Here is a 21481-nt window from a genome sequence, read left to right on the forward strand (position 1 = left end):
AATCACGTTTCGATGGCAACAAATGTATCAATATGTTTGATATATCAGTACATGACATTTTGTTTCTTGTGCAGACTGACTATTTTGTGTTTTTTTACGGAAAAAACTGTGTTAAAAGTAAATTTAGCTCGGAGCGAGATGGATTTATCATCAGCTCTTGTTTTGGGTGGAAGAGTTCAAGACAGAGAAGAGGCTGAGTGGAAGAAGTTTCATAACAGGAGCATCACGGCTGCACTCTGTGTTATACTAGACACTCAGTGTGTGTGTGTGTGTGTGTGTGTGTGTGTGTGTGTGTGTGTGTGTGTGTGTGTGTGCTGTAAGTACCCAGTGTGAAGTATCATCCTCCCTTTTTCTCTCTTTATCTCTCAACCAGCTGGTACTAAGCAGAGGTATTCATCCATCCCCTCCTGCCTCCTCTTTTTATTTTCTCCTGCTGTCCCAGCTGCTCTCTCTACCTCTCTCTCTCTCTCTCTGCCTCCTCCTTTCTCACCCTTCCCTCCTCCTCCTCCTCCTCCTCCTCCTCCTCCTCCTCCTCCTCCTCCTCCTCCCCCTCCTCCTCCCCCTCCTATCTCAACCTCCTTTCCATCGTCATTCCCCTCATATGTCCCGGCGAGACGTCGCGGACTGAGCGTGTGTACATAGAGGATGGCTCAGTGCTCAGGTGCAGGCAGCGGACTCTGGGAACCAGTCTAGCAGGCAGCAGGACCAGTTCATTTACCCAGACGACAGAGCACTCTGCTGGGGTAAGGGGCTGGAGCTTGAGCCCCTTCTTGGACCTCCATCCTTGGAGCTCTAGTGTAACTTTTTTTTTAATACATTATTCTTAATTAAGAGGACAATTTCACCAGACTGCAGAGCAGTATATATATTTTGTATTTGCTATAACTGGCACTTGTTTTGCACTTTGCACCTTGAGAAGTGGAAGCAGCTGCCTTCACAGCGGTGGAGCTGGTTAGGAGTATGTCTGGTCTCTGCCCTGCTTCAAACTGGACCTCTGCATCTGCACTGTGCTGCTAAAGGGGGACAAGGAACAAAAGACTGAAGGGAAATCTCGAAAACCATTTCCCTCTCACACACCTGTGAGGGCTTCCTTCTCTGACAAAAGCCCAGCCGAGGATATAGGAGGAACAAAAAGATAATTAGGAGCTGAGAAGAATCGGGCTAAAGAGCAGACTTTGGCTCCGTCCCTCCCTCCCCTCCGCCTTCCCACCTGTGAGGATTAATTGGACCGGAGCAGCAGCATGGCGCACGCCGCCTCGCAGCTGAAGAAAAGGGCGGATGAGAACATCAACGCCGTGGAGGATGAGAAGGAGAAGAAGAAGGCGGCGAGGAAGCGTTCCCGCGAATTGAAGAAAAAGGTAGAGGAGGAGGAAAGGAAGGAACAAAAGAGAAAATAGAAAGTAATGGAGGAAAGAGAGCTGACACGGGGGGGGGATGCTTGAGACGAGTCGGTCTAGTGGAGTCTCTTTTGTCATTATGCAGCCTCCTCACACACACACACACACACATTCATGCACATACACACCCAGTGTGGTCAGAGAAGGGGTTCCCATTGGGAATACTGGGAGGGGGGGGGGGACAGAGAAAGATGGATGAGCAGAGCTCACGGACGGGGAAGAAAAGAAAAGACGAGAGGATTAAGCTATAGAGGGCAGATTGGTATTTTAGGCAGCGGCTTTGCTATTAATATGTGAAAGAGACAGTTCACTTGTTACAAAATATTTCCACTGGCTAAGACAAAAAGCCTCTCTCTCATACACACTTTCAATTTGTTTTGAAATTAAAAAACTCCTTAAATGTTCAGGTTCACCCCACTTTGATAGGACGCTTGTGCGTGTGTGTGTGTGTGTGTGTGACTTGTCACCCCTGCTCCGTTTCTATGTTAACTTTCTTGTATGAAAACATTTTTCATTGTGTCAACTCACTTTAAAATCTGTTTCATCTCTCCTGCTGATTTATAATAATGTGTTTTCTGTATATTCTGATGTGAAATGTGAAAAAGCAGCAAAAAAAAAAAAAGAAAGAATGTCAGCAGCAGTCACACCCTGCGGTTAGAGGTGGGTTGTTCGTGTGCGTGCGTGTGTGTGTGTGTGTGTGTGCGTACATGCGTCATTGTGCAAGGACAAAGTTAAGACACACACACACGCACGTGAATATAAGGTGATCAATAGGTCCGACTTGAAATCGATAATCACTCTCAGTGCAGAGACGGCTTCATTTAGACGAAACATCTCAGCTGAAGTCCATGTTGACGTTCGGTGTTTGAATAACTTTGTTGACCTGCGTGTGTTTATTTGACTGACTGGGATTGGGCCTGTGGTCAAAAATCCTTCGCCTGAGTGTGTACATGCTGACATTTGAGCTTGTGTGTGTGTGTGTGTGTGTGTGTGTGTGTGTGTGTGTGTGTGTGTGTGTGTGTGTGTGTGTGTGTGTGTGTGTGTGTGTGTGTGTGTGTGTGTGTGTGTGTGCTGACTGGCCCAAGGCCATAATTAGTCCGGGGTTAGCCACCTGTCACAAAGAGTCAATACCGGTGACCTCATTAGCATCAGGTCATGGGTAGAGAAGAGACTTCCCGTGGTCACAGGAAGTCAGGGACGTAGTAGTTAATAGTCGTTATAGTTATGACTCTTGGCTGTCTTAAGTCGCGTAATGTCGTCACTAAGTGCGTTTTATGTGCATTTTCAATTTCCCGAAAAACAGAAACCTGGAGAAAAAAAATCTAAATATGACAAAAAGTTTTTATGCTGTGCCGAGAGGGAAACGTTGGGTTTTCAATAAATGCTAATATTGCAGAAAAGTGATAACGGAAACTTGCTGTAGTGAGTAAATCAAGAGTACAGTAGCCCAGAAAGGACAAACCAAACACTGACTCTACGTTACCTAAAGGCCACCACTAGAGGCCACTAAACCCTACGCACTGGTCCTTTAAACGACAGAAACATTCGACATACATGAGGTGATGAAGAGACTTCCTCAAATTAATACATGAAACAAATCATAAATGTCGTATTTCCATCAGGTTTTCTACATTGTTTTCACTCTTTTAATTACGTCATCTCGTTCTGTCTTTTTCTTTCTCTCTGGCGCTTTAATGCCGCCGCAAACTGTTTTATCCAGTATAGTCGTTGGAAACATGCATTCATTTCCTTTTCTTCTCCAGATTTCTTTGAAAATTCATGTTCAAATTTGAGCCATAACCCTAAACCGAGTAGATCGAACTCGCAACCTTCCCTTGAGTCCTTCAAATTCAACTATGAAATAGGTTTGCTTGTCAATAGCCCCCCCAGAACTTAGCACGCCCAACCGCCTTTAACAATGTCATGTTGCTTCAGCCTCCGCTATCGCTATAGATAGACGTCATAATTTGTCGGGGGAAAATTCGAACCGATGGCGAACAATTCTCCAGTGATGACAGTCTCCATCTTTAGTGTAAATATGGTTTAGTGGCTCCAGAATATCTATATTTCACTGTGGATTTTCACAGAAAACGATAATGGATTTGTAATTAATTCTATTCGTGTATCTGCCGTGGTTTCCACCAGTGTTGTAAATTACATTACACAGAAACTTTGACACCGGTATTGATTTTGAAAAGCTTCAAGATGGATCGATCCTCTTCAGCATGTTGGAAGTGTAATAGATCTACTGCATAGTGACGTCCTTTGATCAAACACTGAGAGGAATTCAAGGCAGAACTCTTTGAATTGAGGAAGCAGAATAGCAGCGGGCAGGAACGGAGGAGGCAGCTTTGACCTTGAAGCTGAAACTTGAGCCTGTGTGATCACAGACTTATGGTTCCCCTGTTAATGCAACAGGTGAGGGAAACGTGTTGCTGTACCATTGTGTCTGCATAGGGTGACATTAGTGTTTGTAGCATAATGTAACAGGAGGGTGTCAGCTATCCTGAGCTCGCTCAAGGTAAATCTATAACACTCTCTGCCAGGAGCCGTCGGCGTCACGGCGCAAAAAATATCCTCTCCCTCCTCGGATGACATCACCTCAATTAGTCTGCCTTTATTTTAGTTTCCCCCACTTCTCTGTCTCTCTTATTAGCTACTGTGACTTGGCTTTTTGTCTCCCTGTCAGACCATGTAGATTAAACATACACTACTCTCTAGACACTAGATGTCTCTCCTTTTATCTTCTGATTCTCTTTTTCTATGTTAAAGGAAAAGAAATTCGGGAAACATACATATTTGCTTTCTTTACAAGAGTTACGCAAGAAGTTCGATATTCAATGTGCATTGAGTACAGAGTCGGTACGTGTTAGCTTAGCTTAGCTTAAAAACTGAAGTCAAGCAGAAACAGCTTCCCTAGGTGTAAAATAAATTAAAATAAATCCTATATATAGTTTAGTGTAAGTACAACAAAAATGATATTCAGCGCTGCATTCCTTTTATTTCACCTGATGTCAGTAATGTATTCCAGGCCTTCAGTATGCATCCAATGCCGTGAGCAGTATGGTGTGTTTTATGGTTCTTACTGGAAGCTGAGAAACAGTGGCCATGCATTACGAGCGCGCTGCCATTAAAGCTATTAGATTGCACGCTGCAAGCAAACATGTATTATTGAACCACAAGCCGTGCTGTGTTTTTTAAGCTGCAAAGCCTGAACAAGTTGTGTCTCTTGTAGCGTTGCTGTCATTCCCGCTTTTTGGATTAGTTGATAAACTGACTATTGGCTGATTGACCTGTTCAGTGAGAGGCTGTCTGGCTGGTTGTGTGGGTGACTGGCTTGTTGGCTTATAGCAAAGCTTAAACCACACATTACAGTCTTTATTATGCAGTGCATGTTGGGGCATTGTCTTCTCTTCTTTTGTCTGAAGCATCATTCATTTTAAAAACTGTTTAAAAGCAATATTGATATTTGTGCAAAAAGCCATCTGTGCGTTGACCTTTAAGGCAGCAGAGTGTAATATGTCTCCCAGCAGGGACGGAAAACTGGCAACAGGACAACGTCAGTGTTTGCAACCAAATGAGCTTCAAGGCAGCAAAGTGTAAGGAAAACACAAATGTTGGCATACTTTCCCTTCCTCCAGCGTGTTTCCTTTCTCAGTTTGGATCTCATGCTTTTCGCGATAGTGTGACTCCAGACTCTGAAGTGAAGCAGTCGGCGGTGGCTTCACTGGCAATTTTAAAGATATTTGTAGATTCTGCAAGGAAGAAAGACACAAAAAGTACATCAAACGGAGCTTAAAGTGTCAGTTTATTGTATGGATTGCAAGGAAACTTTATCCAAACATTCATGGTCCCCAGAGGATCGGGCTCGGCAATGTGGCCAAACTCTTCTATCAGGATGTTTATCACAATATAGCGATTCAATAAACGAATAGTTGATATGAAACAATCACATGGTTTTGTAAACTTTTGTGTGAATTAGATACTTGACAAATAAAAAGTATTTTTTTCATTTTGATGAGAATTTCAGCACAAAAACGATTTTTGGGACATTTGCGTTATTTAGATGACGTAATTTAGTTTCATAATAACTCTATATATAATTTCGTCATATGATTCCATTGAAAGACGATAAACTTGCATAATAAATAATCGCTCATGAGCCCTAAAGACTGTTGCTGCCCTGACTTTCCTTCTGGCAGCACAATGAGGTTCGATTTGTGATTCGAAGTTAAAATCGAAACAACTTTTCTTAGAGTTATGTCTCCCTCATGATGATTTGTAAAAACATTAATGATTCATTAACTTTCAACAGTTTATGACCAAATTCCTGCAAAACTAATCACGTTCTTATCGGCCTCAGCTGCAGTTAGCGCTGATTAGCTCGGTAAACTATGGACCTGCTACACATCAGCATGTTAGCATTGCATGTGTTGACGTTAGCACACAGAAGCAGTGCACGAATGAAACCACACTGAACAAAGAATAACACATAGAAATACATATCAGAAACACAAGTACTGACAGAAGAGTTATAAGAAAGAAACAACAAAGTAAAACAAAAGCGTGAAGCTCCAAAGCACCGCTAGTCTAAGTACATATGTTCTCTTTTTGTTTAATCAAGACTTTCACTTTACTAAATGTCTGTTGAGTCATTATCTATCACTGACAAACAGAATGATGATGAAGCCGATGGCCCACTGATGAAAGTATTGCAATATTTATATATTTGCAGTATTACAAACCAGGTGTCTGTGGCCACAATCCTGAAGCTCATGTATCAACAACAAGACTCTAGACTGTTAAACTCTGAGCACAAATACATTGTTTTCACTCAAATAGTAATTATAAATCAACCAGGACTGCACGTTTTAGGATTGCCACTTTCAGGAAAATGCAATTTCAACCGAATGAGAGAAATATGTATTTGTAAAAGCTGTTTGAGCAGATGAAGATTAGATAACTGTTTTCATTGGAGGGGGAGGAGGGGGGATGGGGGGTAGACTTCCAGCAAAGATGGCACAAAGTGATGACTTGGATGTCTATTATTTTGAAGTGAGAGGAGAATTAGTGAGGGCGGATGGAAACGCTGCTTCTTCTGAGGTTTATTTTAGGGAAGGACTCGATTCTGGCTTCTTCTTCATCTGCAGCTTCCACTCTGCTCCCCCATCCTATCTCTCTTTATCTGTCGCTCGCTCAATGCCTCCCTCCCTCCCTGCATCTCCGTCAGCTGGCAGAAGGTTGTATTGTTCAGCCACACTTCTGCTTCTGGGACTGGGGGGGTACAACACACACACACACACACACACACACCGGTCCCTTGTGACCAGGCATTGTACCACTTTAATCCCCGGACACTTATTTAAGCCAAGATTCATATTTGAAGCCCATGCACTCCTTCGTGCTGCTCTGCATCTCTTTGTTCCCTGTACTCCACCAGAGCTGCTGCCCATTTTAATATTCAATGCTTTACGTTTATTTTTGTTTCTGTATGAAGACACAGACTTCAAATTTAAATAATATGCAGAAGGTTGCATGACGCTTCTAAGAAAGAAAATATTGTCTGTTAGCAGAAAAACATGTAATTACTCCACTTTTTTGGGGGGAGGGGGACGAATAAATATAAACCAACCTGTGTTACAGAAAACCTTTACATTAGAAAGCAGTCGTGCTTGTAAAGCACAGACATTTGTTTCCAAATAACATTTTGTGCTTCAAATCATACTAAGCATGATAACACTATGTTCTGTTCTGCATCGATGAAGCAAGTTAGTGTCAGAATTCATACATTTAAGTTGTTTACTGTACAACTGAAACAATATTGATCAATTCATTGGGAACATTTACCTGTGACATTTTTGAGAATCAATTATTTGTTTGAGTGATTTTTCAAGCAAAACGACCAAAAAATGCATAAATTGAAACGTAGAGAATGTGAAGACTGTCTGCTTTCCTTTAACTCCCATTAAACTACATATATTTGGGTTTTTCTGAGCAAGTTTTCTCAGATTTCATAAACCAAATGATTGATAGCAGATTCATTGATGATGTGACTAATTATCAGGAGCTGCAGCTGGCTTCTCAATCCAATCCACTCTTCAATCAGTCAATCAATCAATCACGTAGCCCCCAAAAGGCTATTGATTGTGCAGCAGTGAAACAGAAATACACGATAAAACACAAAGGATATTATCATAGTGCATATAAATATCAAATTAGAAACAAATCAATAAATAAAGGAGACAATAATTAAAACGTATATATGTGAGTTTAGATGAAAGATGGCCGTGAGTCAATGTTTGTTTTGTGTCGAGTGCGGCTGATTTGTGCCAAACTTTTCCCACCACGTCTTTATGTTTGACAGAATTATACTGACAGATAAAAGATCATTTGATAAAGCGAAGTCATCAGGGACTCGTCAACATGAAACCCTCGCCTCCATTCTCCCCATTGTTGCAGATTTTTGTTGTTACAGAAAATGAGCGGAAATACTCATCAAACCGTGACAAGCGAGAGAAACTTATCTCTGTCATCAGAAAAAAAATGCATCGTGAGTCATTTTCCAGTTTTTAAAAAGGAAAGGAACACATGAAACACTTCCTGAAGAGCTCCACATGCCAACACTGACGATCTGAGACGACAAAGTCAGAAAGCAGGAACCTAACTGAGGGGAGAGCCTTCATGAATTATAGAACGACTCCATTACGGAGCAGAGGAGACACAGCCGCTGGAGCAGAGAGGAGAATAGAGAGCCGAGAGGAAGGAGCGTTAGAGGAGGAGACATGTGGAGAGGGGTGATGAAGAGGCGCTGGATAGGAAGGCAGTCATGGTTTATGCCACCCTCGCGGCACCAGACCTCAATGCTCGCTGTAACATGGCTGTAGAGGGGGTTGCTGGGCCAGTCGATTGGTGCAGAGCCTGCCAAGCATCCTGATTGGTGGATGGGGGACCACGAGGAGGAGGGTGTTTTTGGGGGGTGGTGGTGGGGGGGTGACACATCCCCAACATTCTGCAAAAAAGAGATAGTGGAGAGCGAGGAAGATGAAATCAAATTAAAATGAAGGGGAATTAGAGAGAGCGTACAGAGAGAGAGAGATGGAGAGCGATTGATGAAGAGGAGGAAATTGGACGAGAAGATGAGGATGTTGTTCGTCAGGCTTTTTACCCTCCTTTCTCTCCCCCTCCCTGCAGCTCTCTCTTCTCTCTGAAGTTAGAGATGGACAGGAAGAACTGGGCCAGTCCATTCATTTACACACACACACACACACACACACTTAAACCCATCTTCATTTCACTGAACACAACACTGTGTTTTCTTTCTCTACAGGCAGATTAGTGTTGAGCACAGTATATTAAATAACGTGACTGAAACGAGACACCTCCTTGTTTGTGCAGCTTTTACAGACAGAGCTGCTGTCATAGTCACTGTTGCCCAAATTAACTGAAGTCCCGCCCCCTCGAACGCTGATGGGGCCAATCAAAGCGTAGCATCACGGCGCTCCGGCCAGGGTCCGAAAACTATCCGGCTCTGATCCACAGACTCTCCTGCAATCGTTTCATCGTCTCCAGGCTGGTGTGGTGGATTTGGAGCGCGTCGTGTTAAACGTTGTGTAACAGTGATACTCGTTACCTGTGGAGGTTGGAAAGTGATATACGTTTCTATAGCGTTATCTTTCCACATAAAAACCAGTGGAGCTAACATTAGCAGAGGGAAAAACATGGGGGGGGGGGGTTTGATGTTTCAACCCCCCCCTGTGTGTCTCAGTGGGTGAGGTGTTGATGCACGACACACAGTCACGACAGAGACAGAATGTGAGTCTGTGTGTTTGTGTCAGAGTTTACACAAACTGCATTATCAGGGAGGTAGAGGACACTTTGAAGGTGAGCAGCAGGGAGGAGACCCGCCAGGATCAGACACACACAGACAGACACACACACAGACAGACACACACAGAGGCTCGCACACACCGTTCACTGGAGTATCTTACACATTCATGAGAGAGACGGCTGTCCTCGTCTTATGTGATAATATCAGGTGATGGAGGGCATCCAGCTCGTTTACATTGAACACTGCTGGGACTATTAATGAGACTGTCCAGCTTCAACAATGTTAACCGCTGCCATGAGCCCTTAATATAACAGTTTCCTCTAAAAGAGGGTGGAGCCTGAATCTTAATTTGTCAGAGTTGAGCTTGAGATGCGAGTTTAGGCGGATTGTTTAAAAGGCTGTTGGTGGAGGGTGGGGATGTAATCCAGCCCACCTGCCCATCACTAATCTTTATTGATCTCGTACGTTGTGTCAACTCACGCTACGTGTTTTAATCGACCTCCCTGCGCGGCATCCTGGGGGACTTAGATGCTCACACTGAACGTATAAGCATTAAACCTCTGGTAGTAGTTTGGGGATGGTAATCCTGAGAAACTAGCAAAGAATACACTTGATTTTAATAAATATCCAATTGAAAAACCAACTCTTCCGAACTCTTTTCCAATAAAAGTAGCAGCAGCAGCAGCTCCAAAAGTTGTTAAATCGAGCAAGAAAGTCGCCAAGTCGGGATGTGAATTTCAATAAAAAATGTTTTTGAAGAAGATTAACAACAGTGTCTTCAAAGGAGGTTTTCTTAGAGAACCCAGAAGTTGTGGTTTCTCTTAAGCTCTCTAAGAAGAATAAATACAGACTGTAGGATGTTAAAGTGGAGACCACAGCCCAGCGTGGCCACGAGGCCCGAGAGTCAGCAGAGAGAGGAAGCAGCCGTGCTGATGTTGGACATACAACTAAAGTGCTCTATTGATTTTCTGAGCAATTCCTTAATTGCCTTTGAGACTCTTTGAGCTGCTAAAGTTAAAGGCCAACGCTCAAACAGAACTTCTCTTCCTCTGCTGTTGTCTCTCTTTACTGCAGATTTCATTCTTTCCTCATCTGGCTGTGTGTCTGATGTGTAACTGGGCCAGCGAGAGTCAAATAAATATTTAGTTTGGCAAAAACGAGAAGGTCAAATGTTTCAGTACAAATCAAAAGCTTTATACTAAATCCCCAAAACTAACAAAAAATATTCTGTCTGCTTGTTTTTTCCCGACCAACTCTCCAAAACCCCCAAAATTCATTTATAGCCCCGTATTTCAGCGCAGCATGTTAACGTTAAAAACCTCAGCATCCGCTAGATAGAGGGGCACAACATTCCTGATCCTCAGAGGATGAACCCCAACGACTTTGACGATCCACTGACTTTACTTCCAGCATCAGTCAGGACTTTTCCTCGCTTATGCTTATGCAGAATGTGGTGAAAGCATGGCTTTGTCTGCATGCATGTCGGGGCGGTTTGGTCGCTCACGTGCAGCACCACCCGTCCCCGTTGGTGCACTGTGTGGGCCAGATGTTAATTTATTCATGACCGGCACTCCTTGTCTGTCAGAAGACATTAACCAAGCAGCGCTACGGCAGCTTTCTTTCTTACGTACTTGTTTTGTTTTAATTCTTTTGCAGCTGAGAGAGTGTGTGTGCTTTGAGTAGAACCGACGAGAACCGATGTGTGTCTTCAGGGTGTTTCTGTCTGACTCCCTGCTCCCCCCCCCCCCCTTTCTGGGCCGGCATAGTGTGCCTACCTTAACAACACACGATGCATAGACGCCTCACATCAGCCACAGAGCCTGTGATCCGGCAGCATATAGCGACTTCATCTGCTGTCATCCAATGAGAAGAGAGCGGAGCAGAGATCTGCCAGCCAATTGCTAGGAGACCTAGTGAGGGACGGATCCTGCAGCTGACAGTGAGAACTAGTTGGAGGGAGGGTTTTCATGATGTCTGGAGTTAAAACAGCTTCAAAAGACGCTAACAATAAGGCCGATTTGTGATTAAATACATATAACAGATCACAGATTCAGAGTCTCGTCACATTCAACTGCAGTGAAATGTGACAGAGAGCAGAAAAGAGGAGCTGAAGAGTTTGTGTACGCTGTGTTTTTTTTATTTTTCATCCTCCTCTCGTGTGCTGTGAGAGCACTGAGACTGCAGTAGCTGAGCAGCCAATCAGATCGCAGCACCAGTCGAAGGCAGGACATCTCACACACACACACACAAACACACACACACACACACGCACACACACGCATCCTTATCTGCATATTCTCTGTTGATTTCATAATATATGCAAAAACAAATGATGCGTTCCTTCGCTAAGAGGGAATGCTTTTATGTAACCAAATATTAATATGCAAATGTATAACTGTTGCTTCTAGATCAAATAAATAGTTTTGTTTACTTTCATCACTTTTCTTGACAAGAAAACTGGGACGAACAGTTATTGTTTATATTTAAGGACAGTCGTCACACTTTCCTGCTGCAGTCTGGTGCAGTAATACTTGTGACCACTAGGGGCCGATAGAGGACCTGGAAATTAATGACAACTTAGTGAGCTGTGTGTGTGTTTGTGTTTTAGTTTTGTCCATCACACACACATATTATGTATGCTAGAGTATGCTAGTGACAGAATATTCAAAATAATAAGACTTGAATTCCACAAAAGAGACACAACTATTGAGAGATAATTAATTAATACAGTAAAAGTGTGAGTTGTCTTTAAAAACAGTGTTTCATCTGCAGTTTCTGTGCAAAACCATCAACCAACTCATGACAATCCAGAGCCCTGACCTGATCAGTGCATACTAATAAGTAACTGAGCACTCTGAGCAAACATCCTGAAGATATTTAACATTTTAAATAGATATTTTTGTGATTTGTACAAAAATGTGGAGTTTTTTCTTTAATATTTGTAACTCACAGAAGACAAATGTGTTCAAATATTTCAAGTTATTTTACTTTACATTTAAACCTTCTGCATTTTAGTGTAAAATGTAGTAAAGTAGTAGTATTAGGGTAAATTAGGCATATTTGCAAATTTCTCTGTATTTTTGTATGTGTAAGTATGTGGATCGTGAAATATTTGTCGATCAAAGTACACATGTTTGAGTTGCACATAAGAAAGTCCAATAATAACGTTCACACAGAAGCACATTCAGGTTTAATACAGAAGAGCTGATGGTAACGTCTGTATCCGGATCCCATCACCGTCCTACCGTGCAGGTTAATTTAAACGTCAGTAGTTATACAGCTTTTAACACCGGTGGGGTCTTTTCCCATCGCTCAACATTTAATGAACTCAATGCAGCGCTGCGAATTGAGGAGCTTCAGTTTCCATGGCAACCTCCCCCCCTCCCTCCCCCATCCCTCCTTCTCAGATGTCATAAAACACCAAAGACGCATCAGGATCATTAAACTGTGTCTGTGTGGGGGGAGAGCGTGATGGTTTGTGTGAGCCGCCTTCCAACCCGCAGCGACAGAGGAGTCGAGTTCCTCCGCTTTTCTTTTTGCAGCTGAAAGGAATAAAATCGACAGCATGAAATAATTAGAATAACAGTAGAATAAAGTGTCCAAACAGAAGCAACGCCGGGACGCTTTATAATTCTGCTGGATGTGATGCGTCAGTTAAACACGGCTGAGTGCGCCGACTCTCCACGTCGCTGAAGTTGACCCAGTTCCATTTTAATGCAATCTGATCTTCATTATCGTGTTTGTCTTAGGGAGCAATCGAGCCCTTTGAAAGTGTCCCACTGTACACCAGCTACACGGGGGGGATGGGGAAGCCCCCCCAGGTGTAGACCCCCCCCAGGTGTAGACCCCTTTAGGTTTAGCCTCAAAGCTCACTGAGAAGCTCAGTCTTCTAAGAAACACTGATTAATACAGCCTTAGAAAAGTAAGCGAGTTAAGCATGTGTGAAAACATGGCAATCATTTCCTGGAAATACGTCCTGCCTGCTGCTCCCTTGGTGAAACTTTCCAGGTGTAGCTGGTATTCCCGCCTAATCTGGACCAATTTAGAAGGAGGAATAATAGGTGGAGACCTTCTGACCCTTTAAAGTCTAGCTTGTCCACCCTCAGTGCCTAGTTCATGGCCTCGGTCAGCAGGTGTCTCCAGGCCTGAGAGATAAACATTGAGGCCATTTTATTTTTTTACTTTTATTTCAATTTATCCAGGATAGTGCTATTAAGACTTAAACTCCTATATAGAGTCCTATCCAAGACGTCAGTGTAAAAATGTGACATCAAAGCACCACCAGCAGACTTAAAACGAAACAAAAAGTCAAAAACAATATAGAAATGTCCTCTAAAAGAGGCAAGTAAGAGACTTAAAACAAACAGCAGATCGCATCAACCACTGAATTAGCAGTGTCGTGCATTCAGTGATCAGACAACAAATAATCTATTGAAGTGTCCCTGTAGCTCACATCAAGATAAGGGTACAAAATGTACTGCTTTGATTGTAAAAAGCATGTATTCCTTCCTGGCTGAGTCTCAAACCTTAAATTAAAACACTCTGAAGCTGTAGCAAAGACAAAATCATGATATTTCCCTCAAGAATGAACAAGATAATGTCACTCTCAGCTTAATACGTTTTTCATACAAACTTCTGTTAGCTCACTTTTAATAGCATTCGTTTGAATGTTCTTAACGTGGGTATACTTAAAGGTTGTTCTGAGTATTTTCCTTAAGTGGCTAAAAGCAGTGGTGAGTATCTTCATGCATCATGTCGTATAACGAGGCTGATGGACATTAAGTGACTTTATGGGGATTAAGTGTGAAGCTTAAAGAGAGTTAAACAGGACGAGTGGCTGCTGCCGGGATTGACCCTGTAATCTGTTGCAGTCATGAGTCAGACTTTGGTTCCACTGTATCTAATTAATTAATTAATTAGTATTTATCATGTGGTCATACATTCATCCATCTTTTTCACACCCCTATCTGGGAATAAGTGGTCGTGTATCTGCTCTCTACTTTACCTCTTGTCAGATAAAGAAAGTGGTCGGGGTGCAAATTGATGATTTTTGAGTCTTTATATCTTTTTTATTTTGAAGGTTTTGTACATTAAATTCTGTTTACTAGTTGTAAAAAGCCTGCTGAGGCTCAAGGGGGAGCTCTACAAAGTCTGAAGCATTTGCTCATCTGATCCTTTGGTAAATGTAGCCGAGGATTAGAGGCTACGAACTGGTTTGGTTGGAAGAGGAGGCCTTGCTAGCCACTCTGCTAACAAGTGGAGGGCTCTTTTTAAACGTTAAAGCTACTGCAAGGAACTCAAAATTCCTTCACCAAACCGCTGTCGCATCATAAAACCGAATTAAAACGTTACGTTTCTACGTAAAAACCTGTGGCGCTAATATTGGCACAACGTTAACTAGCGTTAAGCACTTCTATGCTACGCTAGCTACTGAAGGTAAACTGAAAGTAAACACATGCTGCTGTTACTTTTTAATGATTGTATAGTGAATAAAGACGTATCTGGCTTCACCAGATGGTTCACTTTGACACTGCTCTGTAGCTTTAGCTTCTATCTTTATCTTTTTTACTTGTTCTCACTGCTGAATCAGTTTCACATCCTGATTTATCCTCATCCACATATTGTAGACACTTCTGCTTCTCTCTGAAATTGCTTTTTACCATAAATTAGATGATAGTTATTGAGGGAGTGCAGTTAGTGACAGTGTGGGCTCCATGCTAACGTAGCTCTGACAGCTTTGGCGGCGTAGCAGTGGTGGGCGGGGCTTAGCATCGGGTCAATACGCTCAGACTGTCTCACAGACTTTCTGGACACATTAACTGATGCACTAACTAACATTTGAACTTTCACTGCAGACTGACTGACTGGCTAGCCTTCCACCACGTTAACCGATGCGGTTTACCTCTTCGGTACCTGAGGAACCCTCATAATCCTGCTAATCTGTCTGCTGGGCTCCGGGCCCTGAAGCCTCAGCTGTGTCTGTTTGAGTCCCCCTCGCTGTGTTTACTCTGCAGCCACGCAGGAGATAGTGGATACAGATATGTATAGAGGCAGGCAGGGATTCCCTAAAGCATGTTTCGTGCTGACAGACACACGACCGTTGCAGCTGTCGATGTGGAGCTGGTTTTAACTTCTTTATATACAGTCGGGTAGTTCAGCCTCGGGGGTCGGGTCCCTCCAACGGATCACCAGATGAATCTGAGGGGTCGTGAGACGACGGGAGAGGAAAGAAGGATCAAAATTCCGATGGATTTGTCTCGTTGTTTCCCTTTAATACTGTAGGCTTCCTCAGACGTTAAATAGGTTGAACTCAATGCAGCAGAGAAGTTCACCCTTCTTATTCAAATGTCATCAACATTGATCTCCACATAAGCTTTTCATATAATTCTCATTTTCAGTTAAAATGCCACCTGAACTCCTTCCACACCCAATTCTTAAAAGTCACAAAACAATACGTGACCCATAGACACAAGATAACAGGAAACACAGGAACGTCTGGAGGGAATGTCTTCAAAACATCCACCAGGAAGAATTAACTGATTTAGATTTTTGTGGGTTAAAGGTCACTGTTTTGGCCATAACTCAAGAATTCATGTGCTATTTATTTAGACAATTCTACACAATTGTCTAATAGAATAAATGATGACTTTTTGGGCGGACATGGCTGTAAACTGCAACTTGACTGGTTGACTCTTGGTCCCAAGACGTTCCTAACACAACTTTTTTAAAGATCCTGGTCTTGACTCGTATTCAACCGCTCAAAGTCTTGGTCTTGACTCGGTCTCGATACACTCTGGTCTTGGTCTTGGCTTGGTCTCAGCCCCTGAAAGTCTTGGTCTTGTCTCTGTCTCTATAGATTCTGGTCTTGGTCTTGCCTCGGTCTCGTGTGTAGGTGGTCTTTACTACATCACTGCATGTCAGTAATTTTATTTTTAACTTTTTTCTTATCTTTGACAGAGAAGTTAAGAAGGGAAACGACTCTTCTGGTGTAACTGCTCATAAATCATAGACATCCTAAACGTGACAAGGGGCCTCGACTACACGCTGCTGCTTCGTCTTTTTGGACCCAGTGTACTCGTAACTTCTAGTAACTAGTAACTAGTAACTAGTAACCACAGCTGTCAGAATAAAGAGGGGTGAAGTAAAAGTATGAAGCAGCACAAACTTGGGAGGAACTTTCATTTCAATATTCTGCTTTTAACAAGTGGCTGGAACACACTCGTTGTCCTCTGATCCCGTGTTGCTCCAGTGGGAGTTTAGATTAACGCCGGAAACTCTTCTGTCTCACCCCTTCCCTCCCCCCTCCTCCCCCATCCTCCTACATGCTCTGGACTTTCTCAACGCAAGCCAGGTATTTTTAGCTGTGACATAATGCCCCTCTATCTCTCTCTCTCTCTCTCTCTCTCTCTCTCTCTCTCTCTCTTTCTCTCTCTCTCTCACACAGACCGTCCCTCCCCCTCACCTCTTCTCTCTCCCTTCTCCTCCCTTGCCCCCATCCCTCTCTCCCTAGCTTCCAGGCTATAGTGCTAGCTGCAACAGTAAGTGAGTGCTCAGGTTTCACTCTTTCAGCTGCAGGCTGAGAAAAAACATGGCAGTGGAGGAGGCAGCAGACTATTTGGCAGAAGTAAGTCTCTACTGTCTGTTTACTGTAAAGTCATGGAGCTCTCTGACTGTAAACAGACTCCTCTCTCTCCCTCTCCCTCTCTCTCTCTGTCTGTCTGTCTCTGCTACGTTACATTAACGCTAACAAGATTCGGGGCTAATTTACAGCCAGTAGGATTAAGTGATGTTGTGTCCGGTTGTCACCGGTCCGGAGACATTGTCGGATGAGGTGGGGACGTTGAGAGGTTGGAGGGGTCGTTGATGGGACGGGTCGCAGTGGCACCTCTGCTGCACCACTCTGCTGCAGTGTGCGTGGATGTGTGTGTGTGTGTGTGTGTGTGTGTGAGTGAAAACGTCAGCCCGTGTGTCTGTTTGCATTCTCAACTGCTTCGCTGTGATTGTACGTTTTATAAAGTCCTGTATGTTTGAGTCTGTGCATACAGTGTTTTGTGTGTGTGTGGACACAGTTTCATGTGGCAGAGTGATGTGAATGGAAGCACCTGACCTTGGAGGCTGCTGCATGCTCTGTGTGTGTTTGTGTTAAAGTAGGAATAAAAGAGCAAAAAAAGAGAGGAGTAAAAGATTAGAAATTAGAACAAGAAGAGAGAGAGATTGACGTTTATGATTAGTTAATTTCCTCGTTAATTTAAATCCACTTAGTGAGAAGGACAGACCTTCATGAGCCCCAAAAGTCTCCCTCAACCTGCTGATATGTGATATGCAATATATGCTAGCTCATCGTTGGCTTACTGCAGCACCCAAGCAGCAGTTTAATGGTCCTCAACTCAGATTTTAACATTTGTCTGAGCTGCAAATGAAACCAAGTAGGAGGGCTTACATCTCGTGTACTTTAGTGTTTAAAAAAAATGCTTGTTTTGCTTCCAGTAAACAAGCGTTTCTGTACAGGACAGCTCGCTGGTATGAAGGACAATCAGTGTCTCGTCCCTCAGCGTCGTCGTTGGTCGCAGGGAGCAGCTCCCATGTTGGAATGTGTGTAACTGTGTTCTGGAAAGAGAGCGACCGGAGCATTCTTTAAATATCTCTGATGGATAAATAAAGTTACTCTGGTATGACAGAAGCCTCCACTCTGCTGTTAACATACCATAACATGATCTTACGCTACTAATCGGGAGTCTTTTTTTAACAAATCCGTTTAAATGTCAGTCGGCCAAAGTCCTAAATCTCCACCAGATCCCATCCAAATAAGACCAGGTTTTATTTAAAGTTACACAATCAAACACATAACAGGACGGAAGATAAAGATGTTTTGAAGAGGTGAAGCTTTGGTAATAAACTCATCGGTTACAAGACTTTCACAAAATATAACGGACAGAATATAGTCTCGTTTAATTCCCTCGAGTCAAGCTGCTGCCGCTAAATCCCTCAGAAAAATAGTCATGTTTCAGACTCCAAATCATAATCATCTGATATTTTCAGATCATAAATTTGTAGCACTTTTTATCAAAACATAAAATGAACAACAGCTACCAGTAAACAGTATTGTCTTGATTCATCACTTCATTGTTTGGTCAGACAATAGTGAAAACCTGAAAACGTGCAGTTCACTGAATGTTTGGCATTGTTACTGGATCCAAACGATTGATCGATCATCATTTATAGCCGCCCTCTAACCGGTGAACCATTGCTTCAGCTTTAATATAGATATAATAGTAATGTGATGAACAGCACAGTGACAACTGCATTCCTGGCTCACGCCAACCGAAGTGGCACAGCGCCAGAGAAACCTGAGAGGCGTGATGATGAGGACAGTGGAAGAGTTCACGGCAGGAATTTGAATAGAAAGACACTTTTATTGATTCTATATCTGTCGTCTCGTACCCGTGACGTTCCTGTGTGCAGATGTACATGTGTTCACTGTTCTGTCTGATGTTGCTCAACACTACAGTCGTGCACGCTTCAAGCTGCAATACTCTTTCTTCTTCTCTCTTTATCGGCTCTTTTGTTATGTTTCCATATGTTTTGAGATAATACAGCAACATGAAAGAGCAATATAAAATAGGTATTAGAGAGGGAATTATTACCTGTTTAACTTCCTAACAACAGTTCTACGCAGCTTATAATGCATCATTAAAACTAATGCTAAGATTGTTTTAGCAACAAAAATACAATCTTTTATTCCCTAATCATTTGAATTGTGTGTTTTATACAAATAATCACCATGGAGAACTACAACAAAGTAAAAAACATAGTATTGTGAAATGATTTTTCGGGACAGTGGTGAAATAAATAGTCTGGAGTCAGCCAGCTGTTTACCAGCTGCAAAAACAACAACAATATGAACTCTTATCGGCCGATACGACTCATCAACGATCAGCAGTCGGTATCAGCGGCACAAAAACGTGATCAGGGAACCTCCAAAGGTTTTATACGCTCTCTTTGTTCTGCTGATAAGATCCGTGACTCAAAATCATGAGAGAACCCTAAACCGTGAGTTTGTGTCGTCCGCTGCACCGCTCGTGTCCTGATGTAGTTTAAGATTCTGGTAGTTCTGCATCTGCTTTTGTCACATTTCTTTAGGTGGATGTTTAACTTTCTGGAACTTGTTGTAGGAACGTCAAGTTGTGCATTTGTATTGTGAAACAAACGATGTTTAAAGAGGAAAACGTCAGAGTCTAATGGATTTATTGGATGAGATGTGACGACAGAAGTCAGTTATGATCGTCATGTAAAATGACACGTCAGGCCGTGTGATGTGTCGCTCTTGGTGTCAGATTTAAGAAACGCTCAGCTGGACTTCAGTGCTCTGTGGTCAGAGTAAACTCTCTTCGTGGTGCTTTAAACTGGGATTCTGATAACGCTCTGACTTATGAGCAGCCAAGCCTGGTGCCACATGTAACTTAACAGGGTTGGCATTGTGCCTTACGACCGCTCTCAGGGTTTGAAAAACCTTCACGGAAACACGGCCTCTACTTTCATAAGACATCACAAACCGACCACAGGTTTTGTTTTTGATAAGAATTCTTTGATAATACTTTTCCTTTTTCCTCCGCTTGTGTTACTGTACCGAGCCTGGCTTCAGTAATAATCAATTACTGTATGTGAGCCGCACCTTTAATTCAGTTTGTGTGTGTTTAGCATCTGATTTATGACTGCAGGAGCTGGTTATGTGATCAGGTGGAAGGGATTCAATTCCAGGTCCAGGAAACTGTTAGTTGTACAAAGAACGTTCTCCAATAACCTGTGAAAGATATTACATTCATACAGAATTCAGCGTTGTTGGGGAGGTGACAAGTGTCAGACTTTCAAAAACGCTGGTTTAATTATTTAAGATACAAATGAATCGCCTGAACTATTTGTTTCAGCGTTGCCTTTAAGGGCAGGTGCCGTGTTTCCCATTTGTAAGGGGGGCAAACAGAGTAACAGCATCTAATGTTACAGTCATATCCATTTTAATATAAAGTAATGTAATATATGCAGTGTATTGTTTTTACACAAATCACAAACAGTGGCCTGCTCCATTTATGGATGAGTGAAAGTACTGTCATGGAGTGAAGATGTTTACTGATTTGTGTTATTCTGTTGGTTTATTAGACGACTCTTTAGCTCAGAACGAGCTACAGATGTTTCTCTTCACGTGGAGGCAGAATCAGCTGACAGAGTCAGTTTATTATGATTTCCATCAACCTTGTGTTGGTCGTCTGCTGGAGATTCACGATAATCACGTTAACGTTTTGATGTAGACGAAGAAAAGGAAAACTTCAATGTGTTGTGACAATATACTAGGCCAGTGCTGGTGAGGTGGTTTCTGTTTAGTTTGCACTTTCCTGGTGCGGTTTGTCGAAGTTCATCGAGGTCAGACAGGAAGTAAGGATGAAGTGATGCTGCGTGAACGAAGCAACAAGACTCAGGAACATGAACAAAAACACCAATGCAGTAATAATGATAGTAATGGTAGACTGTACTTCAGAGGTTTGTAAAATACTCTCAGTATCATGGCGTCCGGTAATTCCCCCCCCCCCCCCACAGAATGCATGCTGACACCAGAAACACTCTGTGTGTGTTCATGTGTGGTGATGGACTCCGATAAGATCCATTCACTGAGTGGGAAATGAGCTCAGCTGTCAGCTTTATCCAACAATCCGTCTACGACAACAAGGATCACGGTGCAGTGAGCACGACGGGACCGTCTGACACCGGACTGTAGCTCGTTAAATTACAGACTAAACCTGTTAATTCCTCCTCGTGAATCTAACGGGAGAGTCACGTCATGTGTTGTTCTCAAAGCAGACGAGAACAAATCCCATCGGCAGTAATTTAACATGACTTTATTATGTGACTGTAATGTTTTAACATTGCTTCTATTTGTCATGTGGGGCCTTAAAATGCTTTTATTTTACTAAAAGGTTTCCAGCTGTTTTTGACACGTTACTATTATGGTATTATTGATAATTACTAGCATGGACTTGTAGCATTCAAGTATAAATCCTGCTCCTGAAAATTCATAGTTGAATAGTTATTGAATTCTGGTGAATTATATTATATCAGATACAGAGTTTGTGTGCAAAGATGCTAAACTAAGCTTGTGTGAGTTGAACTGCTTTCTAGAGAATGACAGCAGCGTTTAATCTGTGGGTGTGTGTTTGAACACACGGGTGTGGCAGACTGAAGCTCTGCAAACATGAAATCAGAGACT

At 42.7% G+C, this 21481-nt stretch overlaps 1 protein-coding gene across 1 annotated transcript in view; it reads left to right on the top strand.

Moving 5' to 3' along the window:
- Positions 1–1241: 1241 nt before the first annotated feature.
- LOC306712833 (uncharacterized protein) overlaps positions 1242–21481 on the top strand; it is a gene marked incomplete at its 5' end in the record, with an annotated part of 90047 nt that continues 69807 nt past the window's right edge. Inside the window, one exon of the mRNA XM_079182259.1 lies at positions 1242–1358. Within this exon, the coding sequence (XP_079038385.1) occupies positions 1242–1358 (117 nt within the window). The remainder of the gene's footprint in view (positions 1359–21481) is intronic.

The sequence above is a fragment of the Pholis gunnellus genome, assembly GCF_910591455.1.
Source record: "Pholis gunnellus genome assembly, chromosome: 21".
NCBI lineage: Eukaryota > Metazoa > Chordata > Actinopteri > Perciformes > Pholidae > Pholis > Pholis gunnellus.